Source organism: Pygocentrus nattereri, chromosome 25 (genome assembly GCF_015220715.1).
Source record: "Pygocentrus nattereri isolate fPygNat1 chromosome 25, fPygNat1.pri, whole genome shotgun sequence".
Taxonomy (NCBI): domain Eukaryota; kingdom Metazoa; phylum Chordata; class Actinopteri; order Characiformes; family Serrasalmidae; genus Pygocentrus; species Pygocentrus nattereri.
In genome coordinates, this window is record NC_051235.1 from 17,622,462 (window position 1) to 17,645,297 (window position 22,836).

At 40.3% G+C, this 22,836-nt stretch overlaps 1 protein-coding gene across 4 annotated transcripts in view; it reads left to right on the forward strand.

Moving 5' to 3' along the window:
• Window positions 1-5,903: 5,903 nt before the first annotated feature.
• cep89 (centrosomal protein 89) overlaps window positions 5,904-22,836 on the forward strand; it is a 187,553-nt gene continuing 170,620 nt past the window's right edge. For 2 of the 4 annotated variants that reach the window (XM_017706197.1, XM_017706198.2), the window contains exons 1-7: window positions 5,904-6,190; window positions 9,381-9,487; window positions 11,890-12,045; window positions 14,311-14,512; window positions 14,749-14,824; window positions 17,762-17,796; window positions 19,462-19,519. In XM_017706197.1, the coding sequence (XP_017561686.1) occupies window positions 6,143-6,190; window positions 9,381-9,487; window positions 11,890-12,045; window positions 14,311-14,512; window positions 14,749-14,824; window positions 17,762-17,796; window positions 19,462-19,519 (682 nt within the window). In that variant the 5' untranslated portion in view covers window positions 5,904-6,142. The remainder of the gene's footprint in view (window positions 6,191-9,380; window positions 9,488-11,889; window positions 12,046-14,310; window positions 14,513-14,748; window positions 14,825-17,761; window positions 17,797-19,461; window positions 19,520-22,836) is intronic. The other 2 variants (XM_017706196.2, XM_037534255.1) reach the window with 2 other exon arrangements.

The window sequence follows — 22,836 nt, forward strand, 5'->3', positions numbered from 1 at the left end:
TATCCCAAAGGTGTTCTATCGGGTTGAGGTCAGGACTCTGTGCAGGCGAGTAAAGTTCCTCCACACCAAACTCACCCCAGAGAGCACGTCTCCACAGACCAAATGAACCGGAAGACATTTATTAGACCAACCGACCGACTGGAAGACACTGATTAGACTGACTGACCCGACCGATCAACTGGAAGACACCGATAGGACCGACCAACCGACTGACTGGCAGACACTGATTAGACCGACTGACTGGCAGACACTGATTAGACCGACCGACTGGAAGACACTGATTAGATCGTCCAATTGGAAGACACTGATTAGACTGACCGACCGACTGACTGGCAGACACTGATTAGACTGACCAACCAACCGACTGGAAGACACTGATAGGACCGACCAACCGACCGACTGGCAGACACTGATTAGACCGACCGACTGGCAGACACTGATTAGACCGACTGACCAGAAGACACTGATTAGACCAGCTGACCAAACTGGAAGACACCCGATTAGACCGACCGAGACAAAGCCATGTCAAACTTGCATAAAAACAAGGAAACAGAATTCACGTCTATGATGATGCTTATTTCTACTAGCAGTTTACATCGTCTCTTTCAGCAACGAAGATCCCTGCCATTGTCCCTGCCACTGCTGTTGTCCATTTCTAGCATCTGACTGCAGAAGGACTGGTATATATGAAGTGGCCTTAGCTGGGCGTAAACAATGTGTTTACATGTTAAAACTTTAATCAGAATGTTTTTAGAGCCAGGTTAAATGTATCTTGACTGGTTCTACACAAACCAGGTTACACATTCTCTAGAAGGATAGTCCTAAAATGTTAACCTGGTTAATAGTGGAAATTTGAAAAATGTCATTGCAATCTGAAGAGCCCGAACTGGAATTTACAGGTTTTATATTTAGACACTGACACTACTCTTTTGTTTACAATGCTGACGATTCTTTGCTTCTTTCTTCCAGAGATTCTATAAAAGTAGCATGCCACGTCATGTCTTCCTTTAAGCAAACAATTCTCAGAAAGCCGCTCACATCCCCCGAGAACTGGGCCTTGTTTTCGTGAATAAAACCTGAGTGTAAGAGTGCATTTCTTGCATAGGTGTGTGCAAGAGATTTTCATAGGAAAGATGATCTAGTGTACATATACTAAAACCAAAACGTGCATCTGTCTGTAAACTGACTGCTACCACAGATAAACAGGCATTAATGAAGACTCAGCTGTTCACAGAGGAGCTGAAACTCACTTTACTTTAACAGGAGTCTAATAAGAGTTATATGTTTTCCTGGATGGCCTTAGCAACCCACCAAGAGAGAGAATTAAAGTTTTTCTGTCCTTCAGCTGGGCATCACTCATTCTCTCCTCAATGCTTCCTCTGAACATCATGTGGTGCACTAATGGACTTAAAATTATTCCCAGGCAGGGAAATTCTGGACTGTGGGCTGGCTATTAAAGAGAGAGCTTCTTCACGCCAGTAGTGATGTCAGAGTGGTTTAGCATATATGTGTGTGTGCGCATGAGAGAGAGCGACTAACCTTGAAACCATTTATTTAACCTCTATCACAATCTAAGAATATTCAACAAGTATGCAACTTACACTGTATGTCCCAAAGTTAGAAGACAAGGACTTATCCAACATTTCTTCTGAAATCAAGAGTATTAATAAGAGTTTGACCCCCCCCTCCCCTTTACTGCCTCCATTCCTCTGGGAAGACTTCACCCTAGATGTTTGAACATTGCTGTGAGGATTTGATTGCATTATTGAGGACAAGTACTTGTGTTAGATTATTAGTTCTGGATCACAAAGATCCCACACATCCCAAAGATACTGGATCAAGCTCTTCAATTCAAAGAACACAGTTCTGCTGCTCAATGCTGAGGGGCTTCACACCCCTCTAACTGATGCTTCGCACTGGGAATGGTCACCTTAGGCTATGCAGCTGCTCCAGAGCATTCCGTTCTATTGGCAAAGCTTTTCTACTGAGATTATACAAAGTGTGAGTGTGACACTGAAAGCTTATGTTGACAGTGGGTGCACTTTTTAGCTGAATTCACTAATACTTTTGGATATACAGTGTACTTTTTGCCTGGTTGGCCTGCAAAACTCTGTAGATATTGGAGGCAGGAATCGAGAGCTCTGTCTATCCATCTGAAGAGAAGAAAAAAACCCAAACATACAAAGTGGTGAAATACACTATATTGCCAAAATTATTCACTCACCCAACCAAATCATTGAATTCAAGTGTTCCAATCACGTCCATGGCCACAGGTGTATAAAACCAAGCACATAGGCATGCAGACTGCTTCTACAAACAATTGTGCTGAATCTATCACGTGTTTTAGGTAGAGGGAAACTGTTGTCTGTAATCCACTGTACGCTATAGACGTGGCAGATACAGGTTAGGTAAAAAATGCTTTCCGCATATTCAGCTTCTTCCTGTTTGTTCTCTCCAACCTGAATCAACAAAGTCAGTTCGAGCTTGTGTGGACTACCATCTCACTTACTTAAATCAACCTGTGCCTAATCTTAATTACTCCTGCTTTACAAAAAGCTGCAGCAGTGGTAATGGACTGGTGTCCATGATGAAGAAAAAAAGAGTGAGAAAATGATGCTTCACCGCAACCAGGCTCATCATTTTCCCTTGATGCTTTAAAACAGCCTCCAAGGTTCCAGTGCTGATCCAGAAAAACGACACACTATGACGCAATTTTGAAAAATCAATCAATAAATAATCAAATGAACTTATTGATAAGTAAATATGTTTTCATGATTTTAAACCTAGGGTATTTTATGGTAACATTGTTAGCAGAATGGGCTGTTTTACAACATTATGGAAAATCGAAAACAACTATTTGTCATATACCAGGCCTCCAAAGCGCTGGCCAGGCCAAAACGTATCCAAGGGAAATTGGCCCTTATTCCTCAACGTTGTGTAAAACATCGGCGATTTGACCACCTTTAACTGATTTGTAAACCTTTTGTACAACGTGGAAAAAAGTGGAGCTTACAGCGCAAATCATATATCAGGCCCTGGCTGCCAGTGCTTCATTTACATATCATTTACATAAAGCATACCCTAATTCATTCAGTGAGGAGCCAATAAAATGACAGCACCACTACCTCACGAGCCGATGGCTGATTGAGGTCGAGCAGGAGTTCAGTGCTCCCCCTACTGACCAAACTTTACAGATTTAAAATGACAAAGACAGAAAGAATGGAATGTAGAATAAAAAATGTTTTATAGGTTTTATGAATAAAAGTTTTCCTAAGATGGTAGAATGACATGATTGTGTAGAGTGATTATTTTCCTAAAAGAACATATTTAAACGCTGTATTATTGCAGCGTATGAGAGGCTTCAGCACTGGTTGTGGGCAGTGTCAGTAGTGTAAAACAAAGGCACAGTGTAATATGTCTTTACATGGAACATGGAGTGGTTGTGGCATTTGTTTACACCAATGTGCATGTACAATAAGTATGTCTACATTTGTACTGGATTGCCATGTGCATAAAATATTAATATTATTGTATTTTTTTTGTTTTTATCCTTAATATTGGTATTACTTTACCATAATACTAGTTTTTGCTTAGTTCAGTAATAATACATTCAGGGTATTAAACTATTACGCTCAAATAAAAAAGAAAACAAGGTCTTTGCACTACCATCTCTGAAAGATGGCAAATACAGACAAATTTCTATATTTGTGCCACACATCACCTAAATCTAGGACATGTATATCGCAAAACTGCGCAATATTTGCTGACGTCGTTATTGTGTCCCAATTCTCTTACCATCCATATCCACACAAATATTTGCATGCATCCCACTGATGTAGGGACACCAGCCAGAGACTGATAAAAATCCACGTCAGTCACCTTATTTGTCACGAGTAATTAGACAGTTTATTTATAGACTCGGTTCCCAGAAGCGTGTCACCTAAAATAGATTGCATTGCAAGGGGATATCTTGCTGACTCAACAGCTGCCGCTCAATAGGATTAAGAAGTGTGTTAAACCTAGACTAGGCCCGCTATTGACCTCTCTGCTGACCCACAGGGCCTTTTCCTAGAGGTGAGGATGTTGGATGAAACCTGGCCTATAAATCTACACACACTTTTAACCAGAGGTGGACGAAGTACACAAATCATGTACTTGAGTTAAAGTAGAGATACCCAACGTGAAATATTACTCCAGTAAAAGTAGAAGTTCTTACTCTAGACCTCAACTTGAGTAAAAGTACTAAAAGATTAATTAATGTCCTGTTATAATTTTTGTAACAAGATTCACTTCATGAACTCATTTCAGGTGAAAATCCTCCAGCGTCTCTCTTGGTAAACCAGTCTTTTAATAGAACGTCATTAATTAGTGACGCTGACGTCTATTAAAATGATCATAAGCACAAAACACTGAAGGTAAACAGTTTCCATCAGGGAGAACCGAGTGGCTCTGAAATCACTTTTACACACAGGCAAAGTTTCAGTTTAAGATTACTTTATAAATTAGTTACAAGTTGAATAAAAACTGGCTTTAAACTCAGGATCACAAATGAGCTCCTTTACTGTATTTACTGTATTGATCTGTAGGTCTATGTTCATAAACATAAACTAACAAACTAATTTACTATAAAATGAAAGTGTTTGTATGAATTCAGAAAAAAAGAAACATGTCAGTCACGACTGCATATGTGGACATATTTCTATATTGTGCTCTATTTACACAAAGTTAGGTTAGTTCATCATTTAGGTGACGCATGTGCTCCCAAATCTTTACGCTGCTGCACTGACGTTGAACCGTGTGCTGCACTGGGTTGGTATGACCAACAGGTCAAAACAAGCTCAGAACAAAGTGACCGCTGTGACCAACAGGTCAAAACAAGCTCAGAACAAAGTGACCGCTGTGACCAACAGGTCAAAACAAGCTCAGAACAAAGTGACCGCTGTGCCCTGATTGTTGTTCTGGCTTTGTGCTTCTTTTGTTTTGACATGTTGCATTTTTATACACACAAAAACCAAAAGGAACGACAGATTTCTCAGAATGTAGTGGAGGAAAAAGTCATATATCTGACTTTGTAATGTAGTGGAGTGAAAGTAAAAAGTCGCCCAAAATAGAAACCCTTAAGTAAAGTACAGATACACTAAAAAACTACTTAAGTACAGTAATGAATTACATTTACTTAGTTACTGTCCACCACTGCTTTTAACCAAATAAAGGTCCGCTAAACTGGTGATGAGTTAACAACGCCTCTTAAAACGCTTCAGTAATGAGGGTGAACCTTTTACATTAAGCCCGACAAATGAACCGCTGAAGGACACAAACGCAGAACGTCTCTCTCCTGAATTGGATTCAAAGGTCTGTGACTGTTTGTAAAAACACACTGCAGAAGCAGAAGATACAGATATGTGGGGAAACGTTCCGTTTGAATTCAAAATGTAGATCAACACACCTCACAGGCCGTGAGAGAAAACCTGCTGTTAAAACGGACTACAACGTCTGTCTGGCTGGCCATTATCACCCATCCCACAAAGCAGACACAGAGCCACGGGATTTGTAGTTCAATTGTTTTTTTTACAGATATATTCTTATGTATTAAAATGTCCTACTGCTGAATCGCATTTGTAGCTTACGATACTGTTTTCAATTTGTTATTTAGCACATTAGAGCGTATCATAAAATACTTACGAAAATGCCTTAAACACACAGCTGCAACCTTACCTTGAGGCAGAGCTGACTCGCCTCAGCGCTGTGTGGCGGCGGCGGTGGAAATTAGGTTAGAAATTAGCGCCCTCTGCCGGACACTAAGCGCAGTGCTGGAGACAAACCGGCGTTGCTAAGAGGATCAAAGCTCGGCTATGAATGGCTGTTCAGGAACCTCTAAGCCAATAGGATGCGCTCTTGTTGAACTGTAGACGAGGATGTAGAGCGTCTGGATACGCGAAGTTCAGCAGAAAGCAGCGGCCTGGATGAGCCGCGTACTGAACACAGGGCTGGTTGTTTATATAAAATGACCCCGATTTTCCCGTCTGGTTTCACGTCTACGCATTCCAGATTATTCTACAGAACCCCGGCCTGTCTAGTTCGCTTTTGGTAACGGCGCAGTTCTCACAGAAACGAGGAGAAACTTTTTTTTTTTTTTATCGTCATGTCAAAATTCAGCTTCAGCTTCAGAAGAAGCGAGCGGAAGGCATTTGTGAGTAACGTTAGAGGCTCAGTGTGTCACACCGGTCACACCTGTAACTCATTCGCATTCAGTTTGTCCTGTTTTGACTGTTTACGCTTTGTTTGCCGCTGCATTGCTAAGCTACGCTGCTAGGGTGCTAACAGGTCCCTTAAGGTTAGCCAAGCTGAACTCCCGTGTAACCGAACCTTCCCCTCTGTTATCGAAAGGTTAAACGGCGTTTTAACTTAGGAGACCCTAAGGTGACCTGGTGATTTTTTTAGTAAGGAGTGGCCACGAGTTAGGGTTCTCATAACGCGTGTAGTCATATGTGGCATCAGTGTAGTTATCTGCGGCTTCTGTGTAGTGAGCCGTGGCCACAGTATAGTCATTTGTGGCTTATACATAGTACATTATGTCCTCAATATAGATATTCATGGGCTCAGGATAGTAACTTGTTGCCATACCTTAATAAAACTCATCACCATGTCACATTAGGGGCTCCCTGCTGGAGAGAAAGAGAAGATACTTAAACACACCACCAAATACTATGTAGGAATTCCTGTTCATATTATATGGTTTACTTTGACCAGAGGTGGGTCGCTAGTTTCAGGAGAGTTACTAGATTTGGTAGGTTTACTTCTGAAATACAGACAAACAGAACCCAACAAACATCACTCCCTAGACTGATAGATGCCAGGTGTTCCAGTTCCACTGCAGTTAAGTACAAGACTATTTCCTTGACTCCTAATCAAGCTTTGTGGTGGCTGCTTTTACTTGATGACTGAAGCAGTGCTTCTACATTAGGCTCATTTACCCGCTTCTGTTTCTCTAGCTGCTTATTGCCTTGTAATTGTTGTCAATGCTTGTTTGAATTAAGTTAGCGGTTAAAGCAAAAGGTTAGCATTTGTTGGTTGTCAAAGATGGAGAGGCTGATAAGCAGATGTGATGTTCGGCTTCCTAGCAGTCATGTTGCTTCTGCATTCACCAGCTGGCAGAAAAAAAATTCAAGCAGCCCTCGCATCTGCTCGGAGGAGCTTGTAGTTTTTCAAATGTTGGTACTACCTTCCCAATACATCATCAGAATGGGGTTTTCTTTGTCTGTAAACTTGAAAATCATGTGACTCCTACGGCTGTAGGAGGCGAGTAGGCATGTTTACAGCAAATGTGGTGATTGCCAGTGAAGTTTGAAGGTTTTGTGTGCACTTCCACTCATTCATTCTCAGTTTTGTCTGTGGCAAGTGCCAACACACTTCTCCTCGCTGGTGATTTGCTTGTTGTATGACCGTAATAGTCACATGGATGAGTTAATCGTTTCAGACCTACATAACGGCTTTTCCACTTCTGCATGATCATGCTGTCATTTTTATTAGTGCCATCACAAATGTGACATTTCTTCAGGGTCTGGTCGGGTTAAACGGGCAAGCTGCTGCACTCTGTGAATTTGAGTGGAATTAGAGTTAAGGTCGTTACCAGTGGTTCCTAATTCCAATATGCATGTTTATGTGTTTACCCCCACCACATACACTATTTGGCCAAAAGTATATGGACACCTATACATCACGGCCATATGAGCTTGTTGGGCATCCCATTCCAAAACCACGGGCATTGATATAGAGTTTTGTGGTTTGGCTGTTGTTGCTCCTAGGTACTTTCATTTCACAAATATAGCACTTAGGGTTGACTGGGCCAGATCTAGCAGGACAAATATTTGACAGATTGACTTGTAGCGAAGGTGGTAACCTGTGACAGTGCCACATTTAAAGTCACTGACTCTCCATAGAGTGCGCAAGACTGAAGATTACAAGGTTTTGTGCTTGATCGTATCCACCTGTTAGCAGTAGTTGTGATTGAAATGCCTGAATTCAGTCATTTGGAGGGGTGTCCGCATACTTTTGGCCACATAGCACAGCTGACGCAGCTCATGGCTTAGATGATATTAGGGGTCAGCTAACATTAGATTTGTGTGTACATTCCATTTCTTAAAACTGATTTGTTACTTATACATATACTTACTTATATTTGTACATACACCTAGTTTACCGGGCCTCTTTTTCTCTTCTGAAGTTTCTAAATGTGCTGCTAGGTAAACAATCGTGCTTTATCTTTCCAAGGTTTTGCTTGTCTTCCTGTCTGAAGCACTTTGAGATTTTGCAACTAAGAAGTACTGTAAAGATAATCTATAGCACTTGAAAAATCAAGTCATTAAAAAGTGAAAGTTGATGTATTGCTACATGTATGCTACATCCTCCACATTGAATTGCCAGACTAGCTCTCAAAAATATCTAGCACAAAGCTGCAAGCAATTCTGGCAGTCTAATGACTTTGACTAAAAGGCTGTTGTTTTTTAAATAGTATTGAAGTGCATAGTTATAGTAGTAGCGTTAGGTAGTGATGTCAGTTCAATCACATGTAGGTAGTAATTTTAGTATTTTGACTATTCAAAGCTGCACTGTGTAGGCTAAGTTTTGTTGATTTGGAGACTTCTCTGGCAGAAATGTGCAATTGCTTGTAACATACCAAAGAACTTTTTATAACATTGGTTAAGACCCTTTCCCTGAGTGAATGAGTCTGATTGTGAACATGTTGAAGGAGAATTTAAAGAGAACTCAAAAGTTGCTGTCTTCTGAGGATGTAGGTGAATTATCTGCCATTGTCATCATTTCTGCATTTGTGTAAGGTTGATTTTGCATTGGAGACCTAATCATCAATCGAAGCTTCTATTTGAACCAGTGCGTGTAACATAAATACATAAAGACATATGACATAGTATGAAGAACTCCTGTGAAAACCGACGCGACACCGCTTCCTTTTAAATGTCTGTTCCTGGCTTTACAGGGTGACTTGCAGCAGTGCACACGCCATATTTGAGCATGTTTTTGTTTCTTTTGACTCAGTAAGGCTACTTTCAATTTGATCAAAGGCATCCTATAAAGCACGGCTTTAGTGACCTACTTTAAAGGATTCGTTGACATTCGGAGATGAAGTGTACGCAGGCCCAGACGTAACAGCTGTGGAACTTTTTGTTTACAGCAGTGTGCTATGGCAGTGATTTTTATAAACACCTTTTTCTCATAGGTAAACAACATAGGCATGGAGTGTCTAGATCTAGGACTGGACTCCACTGGGTTAGACTTAGACTACTGAAACTGGCTGGAAAGAGGTCTCGTCATCCATTATTTGTTCTTATGTATGCTGTTGTGCTTATTCATCGTTTTTGTAGAAGCACATAGCTCATGGCTTGATTCCTGCCGCCACCATTGCCCCCCGACCAGCTGTCCCCCGCACCCCTCCCCCACGCAGCCCCAACCCCTCACCAGAGAGACCCAGGTACACACACTCATCACACTCCTTCTGTCAGCGCTGTCCCTGTTTTTCTTCTTCCATCATCCATTTTACATTTTCTTATACCTTCATTCTTTTTCTTCTTAATTTTTTCCTTCTCTGATCCTGTTAAAAAAGCCTTGCTATCCATAGCCTCTTTTGGCACTCAGACTCAAGTCAAAAGCTCAAAGATGTCTGTTCATTTTCTTACTAGCTGTCATGGAAATGTATTGTGAACCTCATACTTTTGTTTGATGGTTTGTATTGCCAGCTGACATTCTTTGTTGTCCTCTTCACACTCAACGAGACGAGATGAGATGTTGAGCAATTCTGGACTTGGAGTATCACTGTCCTGCACATTTTAGAGTTTCTCCTGCTCTCAACAATCCTGATGCAACTAATGAACAATTAAATGAGACATCCTGTCCTGTCTGCTCTTCTTGACTTTCCTTTGATTTGCTTGGTGGATACTCCTACTAGTCATCTCTGCCTATTAATTTAATGAAGCCGTGGAACATAGATCAGACAACATCAAGTAAAGCTGATAGGAAAGGAAGCTTCATTCAACTGTCTGGACATGGCCCTAATTAACAAGCCCTTCCTGGGGTGAACTGGATGCTTTACAGCAGGGAAAACAGTTACAACATGCATAGTAGTGATACTCCAGGACCAGGAGAGCAACAATACTGAAAGACCAATGTGAACTGTCCACACTTATAAAATTAACATGGCAGATTAAATAAAAAAGAATGCCATCAAAGAACCAGTTTTGGTTTCCTAAAGAAATCTTCAGTAGACAGTAATACCTGAAATATGTATGACTGTGAAGAGCCTTTTTAAAGTTTAAAAAAACACAACATAATTTAAGGTTCCATCAGGGATTTGTCAGAATCTTTGGATATTGAAGTAGTCCTGAAGATGTTTAAAAAAACTGTAAAAAATCCTGTAAATTAGGGTTTTTGATGGAAATTGGCTTCTCTCCTATCAAAAAAAACATATATTGTCTGAACTTTGAGAAAAGTGCAGAAGATGCTTTTTGTTTTTTGGAGTTTCTTATCCAAAAACCATGTATTTAGACCATAGAAGAAAGCAGAGAACCAGTACGGGAGCTGTCTAAAAGCTGTGCATCACTGTGTCAGCAGAGAGTCTCTGGCTCTGCAGATAATATAAAGTGTGGCTATAGCATGAAGGAAACATCACAGAGAAACACTGATGGACCAAAAACTCAAGTTCTTTATAATAATATACCTTATTATGCTTTGATGTTTTAGAGGCTGTCACATGAAACCATTATTCTACAGTCGTCAATGTGGACACAATTTCTTTTAACTGCTGTCTACAGCATTTTGAATATTGTCGTCTTACATCAGATGACCGTGAACTGGGCCTTACTGCTCTGGCAGCTAAAATATCAACTCTAAGCGTGGTTGTGTTTTCTGCTGATCAGTGTGGAAAGGTTGGCGTTGGAGCTAATTGCTCTATTAAGGTTTTCTTAACTGGGACAAGGCTGTATTTGGATCATTCTACTGAATTTGTTCAAAATCAAAGTTGAAGACTCAGTTTGGATTTTTAACTTGGACTTTACTGTTTTACTAAAAACCGACTTTTTGGTTTTGGTTTTAGACTTTTTGTTTTGAGTGAACCTATACCTTAATTATGTTTATGCTATTAAAACAAACGATTGAATATTCCAAAGCAGTCATAACATCACCAAAACTGTGCCTCATGTTTCAGTAATGACTGTTTCGTTAGTGATGGCTAAGTTAGCTAAGTTTGACTAGTGAACACAACTTTGAAGAGTTGTATCCACATAAAATAATCTCACTTCCTATATATTCAATAAGTCTCACTTCCTTTAATATGCTGGAGTGTGGCTAAAAAAAAGCTTTGCCTAAAGACTAAAAACTCTTTGTGTTTTGGTAGTGACATGAAAAAGTGGAACAACATTAAATAGTTTTTGAAAAGTTTTTTGTTTAAAAATTACACTCATGATAAATGTAAATCTTTCAACTTCATTAAAAAAAAAAAAAAAAATATATATATATAAATATTATAACACAAATTTAAGTACTATTTTTACTAGTTAAAATTAGGGTTTAGAACAGTCACCTCCCAATAGAAAGTACCCTATAAATGATGATTTTGTATATATTTAATTTCTAACTATTTTTATTAATGTCTTGGGCTTAACCCCTATATGGCCAGGGACCACCGGTGTAATCAAAGATTGATTACACACATCTATAACCTAAGAATATCTTTTGTTACTGTAGTTTAAAATTCATTAGAATTGTCCATGTAATATTATGGGTGAGAAGTGCACAATATCCAGGTCATGTCAGTATTGGTGTACGGTTTATATAATACTGTGTTTGTCCTCTCGAACTGAGCAGTCTCTCTTGTCTCAGGTCTGCTCTGGCAGCAGCCATATTATCATCCTCATTGACGGGACGTACGGTGGCCATCCCTCCACCTCGCCACAGATCCTACTCTGAGAGTGACTGTTCACATACAGACAGCCAGACTGGGTTTGAGCCTTATGCCAGCACTGCCCTCTACACCAGGTAAACGACAGAAATGTATGGATTAGTCCCAAATCATTCAGTTCACCTTACATGATTTAGACACTTGAGGCTTACTTGAATCAGTGTCTGTTTGAGCAATTCACTAGGACAAATACCAGAATCAGAATAAGAAAATATACTTTCTTTCCCTGTATGGTTTGTAATAATATGTTCTGGCATGTATCTGATGTTTTTTCTTGGGATATGCGGCATAGAACAAATAACACTTAACATACAAAAAACATAGAAGGCATAGAACATTCACTGCAAAACACATTGTAGACCCCTTTTAAAATGTATTTTTTTCATGATTTTCATTGATGATGGGCATACAAGAAATTTCAGTGCTACATTATGGTTAATGTCACCTTTATTAGATAAACAAAAAGTATTTTCAGTTTAAGCCAGCTGTTTTTCTTTTTGAAAAATTATTTTTTAAATGACACACACACACACACACACACACACACACACACACACACACACACACACACACATATTTTCTATGCTTCTTATCCTTTTAGGTTATGGGGGTATGCTGGAGCCTATTTTTAAATTAAACTCATCACAAAATGTATACTTTTTGTAACAGTTAAACTTTCAAAGTGACCAAAATATCACAACATCATTGTAAATACAGAAGAAAAAAAATTTGTACATTTTTTTTAACCTATAATAGATGACTCATGATAAAAGTACATTTCAAGCTTGAAATACACTATATTGCCAGAGGTGTTAACTTACCCATGCAAATCACTGAATTCAGGTGTTCCAATCACTTCCATGGCCACAGGTGTATAAAACCAAGCACCTAGGCATGCAGACTGCTTCTACAAACATTTGTGAAAGAATGGGTCGCTCTCATAAGCTCAGTGAATTCCAGCATTGTAGCATGATAGGATGCCACCTGTGCAGTCGTGAAATTTCCATCTGGCAATCTGATGGACGAGACTGGGTTTGGCAGTTGCCAGGAGAACGGTACTTGTCTGACTGCGTTGTGCTGAGTGTAAAGTTTGGTGGAGGCGGTATTATGATGTAGGGATCTTTTTCAGAAGTTGGGCTGGGCCCCTTAGTTCCAGTGAAAGGAACTCTTAATGGTCAGCAGACCAAGAGATTTTGGACAATTTCATGCTCCCAACTTTGTGGGAACAGTTTGGGGATGGCCCCTTCCTGTTCCAACATGACTGCACACCAGTGTACAAAGCAAGGTCCATAAAGACATGGGTGAGTGAGTTTGCTGTGGAAGAACTTGACTGGCCTGCACAGAGTCCTGACCTCAACCCGATAGAACACCTTTGGGGTGAATTAGAGCGGAGACTGCGAGCCAGGCCTTCTCATCCAACAGCAGTGTCTGATCTCACAAATGAGCTTCTGGAAGAATGGTCAGAAATTCCCAAAAACACACTCCTAGCCCTTGTGGAAAGCCTTCCCAGAAGAGTTGCAAAGCTGTTATAGCTCCAAAGGGTGGGCCAACATCATATTAAACCCTATGGATTAAAAATAGGATGTCACTCAAGTTCATATGCGTGTGCAAGCAGGCAAGCAAATACTTTTGGCAATATAGTGTATATTCACGCATTAATGCAAAAGCAATACTGTTTTTTTTTATTTTACCTGTATTTAAGATGTATTTAAGAGTAACTGTAAATGTAATGTCCATGGGACACACATGGCATTCCAGTAGTTGGATCACCCTCTTGCATTGACCCAAAAAAAAGTAAAAACCCTTACCTCAGAGGTCCAGTCCGTAATCTAGTGCTGATAGATCAGATCTGGCCCTGGACAGCCATGCTGTTGAACACTTCATGTGTTTTAGACCAAGGAAACCACCAAACTGTGCTCTTGTCTGACTTTATGTTCCTGGAATTGCCCTTCCCTATTATAATCTCCATTGCAGATTACTGTAGGCTTGTAAAAAATAGCTGAAAGATAATAATCATGTAACCGTATTCAGAGCAAAGCAACAAGTTGGCTTAAAGGAATAATTTGACAGAAATTTAAATTTAGACAATGTTCCCTTTACCATATATACAGATGGTCAGCCAAGACATGTTTGCTGTCTCTGCTTTTGGAGCTACGATGCTAATATTACTAACAAGTAATGGAAGTTTTTACTCCTCAAGGTAACAATGTGCAAAAAGTAGGCAACAGTATATGACGGTTCTTTTTAATGAAGTGCATCACATCACACCACTCAAAACAACCTTGCCAAACTACTTTACTTTTGTCTTGACCGTAAATAAAGCTCTTATTTCTGTCCTTCAGAGATCAATGGCCAGACTCTATGGCAGGCCGACCTCGGCTGCCCTCTCCACAACCTGATGATGATGATGATGATGATGATGATGATGATGAGGAAGAGGAAATAGAAGACACAGAGAGAGATGAAAGCCATGTGTACCAGTCAGTTGAGATACAGAGCAGAGACCTGGATATTGATGCCGTTTATGCCACGCCTCTAAAACAGGTAGTGTTGTATGGATTTTTCCCTGATGTTTTTCATAGGCTTTAGAGTTTTAAGGCATTAGACACAAACATCCTGTAGGTGGCACCAGCTGTCCTATAGATTTGCGCTCTCTATCCCTCACAAACTAAGAGCATTACATGCTGTTTTAGCTTAGTGTCGGTGCTTTGCCCTGTTGCATTCATGCAAAATGCACACAGTATATTTAGTGACTATAGCTTTGTAAATTTCTCTTCTAGGACTTTTCTTGCTCACAGGTGGACGATGATGCTGACAACTCTGCGTTTGATACTGTGTCTCCTTTGAACACTGAAGGTGACTTTTAATGTTGCATGTAATGTTTAATCATAAAGGAATGTGCTTATGAGATGGTACAGTATAATTTAAAACACCATTTATTTATTTAATTTCTAGTCAAAAGTTTTTCTGTTTCAAGAAAAACTTGTAATAAGCAGATAATTGTATCTGAAGGGATGAAGCTGGTTGCATTTTATGCTTCTCACCATCAAAGAAATTCCAAAGACATTCAAGTGAATTGTCTTGTATTTCTTCAGAGTAACTCTTAAGAAAATAATAAGTAAATATTATTTTAATATATAATTAATATAAGTTGCAGTTAATGGTCACTTTGTAGTTCTACAGTTACAGATAATACTCAGCACTGCTGTGACACTGTCATGGCTGTGGTGGTGTGTTAGTGTGTGTTGCACTGGTCCAAATGGTTCAGACACAGCAGGTTTGTGTTTTTAAACACTGTGTCTAGTTGTCAACTGCATTAGACACACCTACCTTGTACCATCTGTTGCTGCATGGTTCGTGTCGGTAATCCTCTAGTTATTCGTCAGTGGTCGGGACGCTGCAAAAGTTAGGACGTTTCTAAGAGCCTGTGACTGACAAGGGCCCTAAAAGTAATTAGAACATTAGAATTAGAAAAGCAGACAGTACGTCACCCAGTTTTTCACAAAACAAGGTGGATGTCATCTGTGAGGGGTGGAAATTACCTGTTAGTTTAATTCGTAGTGAAATAGGCTACTTCTGCTCCCCTAACATTATTTATTTAATATCTTCACAAAAATTCTCAGTGTACATTTTCTCTCCCCTTTTATCTGACATTTAATTGATGCAGGCAAACTTTTAGCAAACTATTGACACTAAATCACTCTGGGCCCAACAGATGCAGCTGCTGGCTCAGTAGCCCTGTCTCCCCGTCAATCCCCATACATCTACCAGTGAATCAGCCTTGTCTCCCTATACCCATACCCCACCAATGAACCAGCCCTGTCTTTCCATCAGACCCTGTTCCCCTACGAATGAACTAGCTCCGTCTCCCCATCATCCTCATACCACTACTAATAAACCAGCCCTGTCTCCCCATCCATTCTCTTACCCCTACCAATAAACCAGCCCCGTTTCCCCACCATTCTCATACCACTACCAATAAACCAGCCCCGTCTCCCCACCATTCTCATACCACTACCAATGAACCAGCCCCATCTCCCCACCATTCTCATACCACTACCAATGAACCAGCCCCGTCTCCCCACCATTCTCATACCACTACCAATGAACAGCCCCGTCTCCCCACCATTCTCATACCACTACCAATGAACAGCCCCGTTTCCCCACCATTCTCATTCCACTACCAATGAACAGCCCCGTCTCCCCACCATTCTCATACCACTACCAATGAACCAGCCCCATCTCCCCACCATTCTCATACCACTACCAATGAACAGCCCCGTCTCCCCACCATTCTCATACCACTACCAATGAACAGCCCCGTTTCCCCACCATTCTCATTCCACTACCAATGAACAGCCCCGTCTCCCCACCATTCTCATACCACTACCAATGAACCAGCCCCATCTCCCCACCATTCTCATACCACTACCAATGAACAGCCCCGTCTCCCCACCATTCTCATACCACTACCAATGAACAGCCCTGTCTCCCCATCCATTCTCATACCACTACCAATAAACCAGCCCCGTCTCCCCACCATTCTCTTACCACTACCAATGAACCAGCCCCATCTCCCCACCATTCTCATTCCACTACCAATGAACAGCCCTGTCTCCCCATCCATTCTCATACCACTACCAATAAACCAGCTGAGTCTCCCCACCATTCTCATACCACTACCAATGAACAGCCCTGTCTCCCCATCCATTCTCATACCACTACCAATGAACCAGCCCCATCTCCCCATCCATTCTCATACCACTACCAATGAACAGCCCTGTCTCCCCATCCATTCTCATACCCCTACCAATGAACCAGCCCCGTCTCCCCACCATTCTCATACCACTACCAATAAACCAGCCCCGTCTCCCCACCATTCTCATGCCACTACCAATGAACCAGCCCCGTCTCCCCACCATTCTCATACCACTACCAATAAACCAGCCCCGTCTCCCCACCATTCTCATGCCACTACCAATGAACCAGCCCCGTCTCCCCACCATTCTCATACCACTACCAATAAACCAGCCCCATCTCCCCATCCATTCCCATACCCCTACAAATGAACCAGCCTGGTCTCCCCATCCATTCCCATACCCCTACCAATGAACCAGCCCCGTCTCCCCACTATTCTCATACCCCTACCAATGAACCAGCCTGGTCTCCCCATCCATTCCCCTACTCCTACCAATGATTCAGCTCAGTGGCCACTTATACTGGTGGGGCACAATGTGATATATGTTCATGGGGCACCTGTCAATGGTCGCTGTCCGCACGACACTGTTGGCTGGATAGTTTTGCTTGGTGGATTACTCTCAGTCCAGCAGTGACACTGAGGTATTTAAAAACACCAGCAGTGCTGCAGTGTCGGATCCACTCATACCAGTGCAACACACACTAACACACCACCACACGGTCAGAGTCACTGGACTGCAGAGAATGATCCACCACCCAGATAAGCTCTGTGGTGGACCTGACCACTGAAGAACAGGGTTAAAGGGGGCTGACAAAGTATGCAGAGAAACAAATGAATTACAGTCTGTAATTGTCGAACTACAAAGTGCACCTATAGGGTAAGTGGAGCTGATAAAATGGACAGTGTAGAAACAAGGATACTTAGTGTACTTATTGAAGTGGCTGGTCAGTGTGCGTGTATGTATATATTTTGTTCAGATAATAAAAGATTTTGTGGAACTACACTTTAGAAACCTACTGTGAAACCCTAGGTTTTAAAACTTGTGTAATTTGCATGGCTTAATGACTGCAATTAATAAAAATATTCTGTTATAGAGGAAACAGAGTTGGAGGAAGGAACAGCCAAAAAGGTAAGAGGGGCCCCTGCCACCTCATTCCTTCCGTTATAAGCCATTTATGTGATTAATTAAGTTTATTTTTTGTGTTTGGGGCTCATTTCCCGACACAGCAGAGACGACAGGTATGGCAGTTCTGGGGGCAAACTGACCTTAAGCTGCAAAGTGGACTCTACAAGGACATACACATGAAAGATAATGCAGGAGGCAGGGGAGCAATGAGAGAGAGTGAGAGACAGAAACAGCCACTAGAGAGACAGAGAGAGGAAAGAGAGAGAGAAACTCAGGAGGGGAAAGAAGAAAAGAGAGGAGGATGTTTGTGAGAGAGGGAGAGGGAGAGAGGGAGAGAATGAGGGAGAGAGAGAGAAGGAGAGAGAGAGGGATACTGGAGACAGATTTGGTCCTCTCTGCATTCCCTGCAGTGGTTGACTGGAGGTTATTAATATCCCTGTCATGTTTGCTAAGAGGCTAACTGACTAGCGAACTGAAACAAGAGGCTTTCGCGGTCACTCCAGCTTACCAATCAGGCCATTAGCTCCTCACACACAAACGTGCACATACTTGTTTTATATACAATGTCAGGACATTATACAGATCCTGAATAAGGACCTACAGGATTGTGCAAATGTTGAAGACCACCCATTTGTTAAATATCCAATCGAAATGGTCAATAAGTACAAGTTATTCGTTTTTCTGAGCATATATCTGAGAGCAATAGATAACTTTCATAAGGGGCAAGTCGAAGGAAAAGAAACTGAAGCTAAAAAATATTAAAAGATAGAGAGGAAATAGAACTGCTAACAACCATGCAAGACCTGGTAGACCACTAAGACCGTCGCTGTCAGAGAAACAGTACTTAAAACGTTCATATTTAAGACAAAATCAAGCTCCACTCTTGCTTCAGATATGAAAACATCCACAGGTGTTTACAAAAAAGAAAAATTTTGCGAATCAAGACAAAAAAGATACTGGTATTATTAGAACAATGGAAAAGAAATGTTATATTTAGTTATTAAGGCTTCAGTGTAATTTTCTGTGAAGGTTGTTTTCAGTATTTCATCTAGACAATGAAAAATGAATAACTTGTGATTAATGTATAAAAGTATTGACAATATATCAATGTCCCTGACATTTGCACAGTACTGTATTTATATGAAGAAATTTCTAAGCTTAATTCTATACTGCAGTAACCAAAAAGAATAGGTAGCTTTGTTTTTAAAAAATGAAACACATAAAAAGACCTTTTTTCATTTCTTCACATTGTACGTTAGTTTTGTTTTTCTCAGCTTTTTCTGCAAATTCTGGACATTATTGTCCTCCACATTTGTGAAAACAAGTGCACACATACACACAGCACACAGCTGTCCTGTTGCCTGCTGCCCAGACTTATTACTCTATGCTTCAGCACCCAAAGCACACTCATTCATACAAATGTTGAAAGCCATTAATGAAAGAGCTCATTTCTCTCCTTTTTATCCGACTAGATGAACATTGCTCTGGTGAATTGGAGTTGAATTAGACGTAATGACAAAGCCATGGGGGGCTATAAATGTTCCATTTAGAGGGCAGCTACTGTGCAGCTATTGTAACCATCACTACTCTCTAACCTCCACATGCTTTTAAGTGTTTCTTTCCACCAGTGACATACTCCAGTCATCATCATTCCCTCTGTGTCCACAGCAACCTCCATCACCACTGCAGGCAAGGCCCCCATCTTGCAGAAGCATAGCATCTCCAGGTAATACTGTGCTCTAAAAAATATTTTATATTGGCTGTTCAAAGTAAGTATTTTCAAAGTGACAATATTCTGAGTGTACTCTATGTGAAGGTTAAACCTTAATGAATTGTTTGACCTCCTAGTGAAGCATCAGATAAGAAAGTGGCCAGTTACTGATACTGATTGTTTTGTCTCCTAACATAGGGACACAAATATCCAGCTACTGATTTGAACTATTTAAATGCACCACAGCTGATGAAGTACGAAATCCAAAAATGTATTTATTTTAGCAGACAACAGAATATTCCTCTAGACCAGGCATGTCAGACGGGGGACATTGCAGGGCAAAGTGCTCAGGAGATTAGCATTTACCCACATCAAATGCTCTGAATTCAGTTCATGAAGGCCTTGTTAATTAGCTGATGAGCTGAATCAGGTTTGTTTAATGAGGTAACAACTAAACATAAGATCACATTTTTCAGTATTTATTGTATACCCATTGCCTTTATCACAACTTTCATTCTTTTCATGTTCCACTTGTTTTTTGTTTTTCCCTTCAAAGAAATCTACAGGGATATTTTTCCACATCTCTGTTTTCCATGCCTCAGTCTTAGTAGTTGGTTACATTTTCTATTTATCACAATCCAAGTAACCCCAGACACATTCAGTGATGCTGAGGTCTGGACACTGGGGTGGCCAGTCCCTTGGTCTAACCCCAGCGGCTTATCTGTTTGATTTACAAATTTTTGCTACTTGAGTTGTCTTCAGACAGTGGAGGGATGGACAGAAACACCTGTGGATTTTTTCAGATCTGAAGCAAGAGTGGAGCTTTTTAGACCAGAGGACTCAAACTCTGCAGAGGTCCACGCTCCTGCAGAGTTTAGTGTTTACTGTGTTAGTGTGCTGATTGAACTTATGAATGTTTTGGTAATAAGCTGATTTGTATCAAGTGCAATAAATCAGGGAAAATGGTAAACTAGTATAGGAGCTGGTAGCCTAAAGGCATAAGAGATATGCGCTAGCAACCAGAAGGTCATGGGTTCAAATACCAAGACTGAAAATTTCTGGCTGTGCCTGCGGGCAAGGCATCTAGCCTCCCTCTGCTCCAGGCAGTGCCTTTGCTGGTGATGCTGCTCTTCAATTGGGCATAATTAGGCTACGAAATTACCTCTGAAAGTTGATCAATAATGTACAGTACCTTCCACAAATATTTGCACCCCTGCTAAACATGAGCAAAACAGGATGTAAAAATCTTTTTTTTATTGATAGTCTGTTTGAGCTTTTATTCAAAATATTCACAAAAATCGAAGGTTTATTTGAAGTAGAATGATTGAAGAAAAAAAAAAAAATTTTATAATAAAAATAATATTCATCCATGATGAATATTACATTAACATTACATCCATGACTATGAGAATGACCAGCAGTCATGTGCAACAAAATGTTCCTGAGAAAAGCCTAGAAGAAAATAGCTAAACAGTGAAAATTTCCTAGCATATCAATGATCAAGAAGTTTGTCGCGACTGGAGATGTTATGAATATACTAGGGAGAGGCCTTTGTGTATATTGACCTCAAACACATTAAGGAGGATGGTTCAAGTGGGCTAAAAAATCTCCAAGGATCACAGATGGAGAATTGCAGATATTAGTTAGGTCTTGGAGTCGGAATGTCTTGCTACAATCAGACCCCACGTACATAACCATATGTTCTTTGGGAAGGTTGCCAGAAGAAAGCCTCAGTTGTCAAGGACCAACAAACTTAAGTACCTACAGTTTTCTTCTGAAGGCCCTGAATAACATCAAAGCCCCAGAACAACATCAAAACCTTAGTACCTCAGTCAGGAAGCTTAAACTTCACCTTAGCTGATTCTTCCAGCAGGACAATGATCCAAAGCACACATCAAAATCAATAAAAAGTTGTTCACTGACCACAGAATCAAGGTCTTGCTGTGGCCATCCCAATCCCCTGACTTAAACCTCATAGATAACCTGTTTCATGAGCTGAAGAGAAGTGTTTGCAGTGGTGACCCTTGGAACCTAAACGATCTGGAGAGATTCTGTATGGAGGAATGGTCTCAGATCCCTTGTTGTGTGTTCTCAAGTCTCATTAAGCACTATAGGAGAAGACTATAAAGGAGGCTGCACAAAGTGTAAAATGAAGAAATGTCAACAACTGTGGCTCACACAGATTTGAGACAATTATTTATTTAATAAAATATTCTTTTTTTTTCTTTCAATCTTTGTATTTCAAATAATATTTAGAGTTTTGTTCATATTTTTAGTGATAGCTCTAAAGGATAAGCAGTAACTTTTTTTTTTTTTTTTTTTTTTTACAACCAGTGTTGCTCATGCTTACTAATGGTGCCAGTATTTGTGGAGGGCAATGTATAACTTAAACAATCTATAACTTAAACAGACACCTGACTCCTACATTACAGCAACTAAAATAATATCACTGTAAAACAATATCACTGCACATTAATAATCAATGAATATCCAGATGCACAGTGCTACTATCTATGGCAGTCCATGAAGGAACAACTGGACATGCTCTCAACCAAGCAAAGATTGCTAACCGAGAGCTTCTGTTGTAGAAAATAAAACCTGTACAGCACAGCTTGATCAGTAGGCGTGGATGACATGATATGCTTATCATGATAAGTGACCTCACTATAAGCTTTTCTGAACATATTATTGCTATAATCGGGGCTTCTGCATGTTACATTAAAGAGAGGTTTAAAAGAGCCTCCTCAGTGTTGCAGCTTGTAGGGTTTCACCCTATTGTAGGGGTATTAAGCTAAAATCCTGAAAATGCCAGGAGTCCCAAGAGATTATAACTGGCTCTGTGCAATTGGAAGTAGTGATGCATAGTAAGTGCAATGGGGAGATGAGAGGAACCTGCGGTTTTCTATTTGAGTTCTGTTTAATAGTTTTGACACAGTTTTATTGTGTTACACTCCTAACATGGTTCATTAATGATTCTTTACTAAAGGCAGCAGTTATGTATAAAATCTTTAAAACTCAAAAAAGCATTTGAATGCATAATTGGCTCTTTGCATGGTCAAATGGTTCTTCTCTATGATTGGAAACCTTTTTGAAAATCATTCTAAATCATGCCAAAAAGTCTTTATTTTATTTTTTTGGTGCTATTTAAACATTTTGTAGAGAGTATGCCACTGATATATTGTGTCTGTTACAACTTATCATAGAAAAGGGAAAGAAGGGATATATATTTCTCAAAAAGGGATATATATTGTGTATTAAGTATCACAATGTTATACTTTCACCATATTGCAAACCCCTTCTGTTCATCAACATTGTGGAATCAACTATTTGAA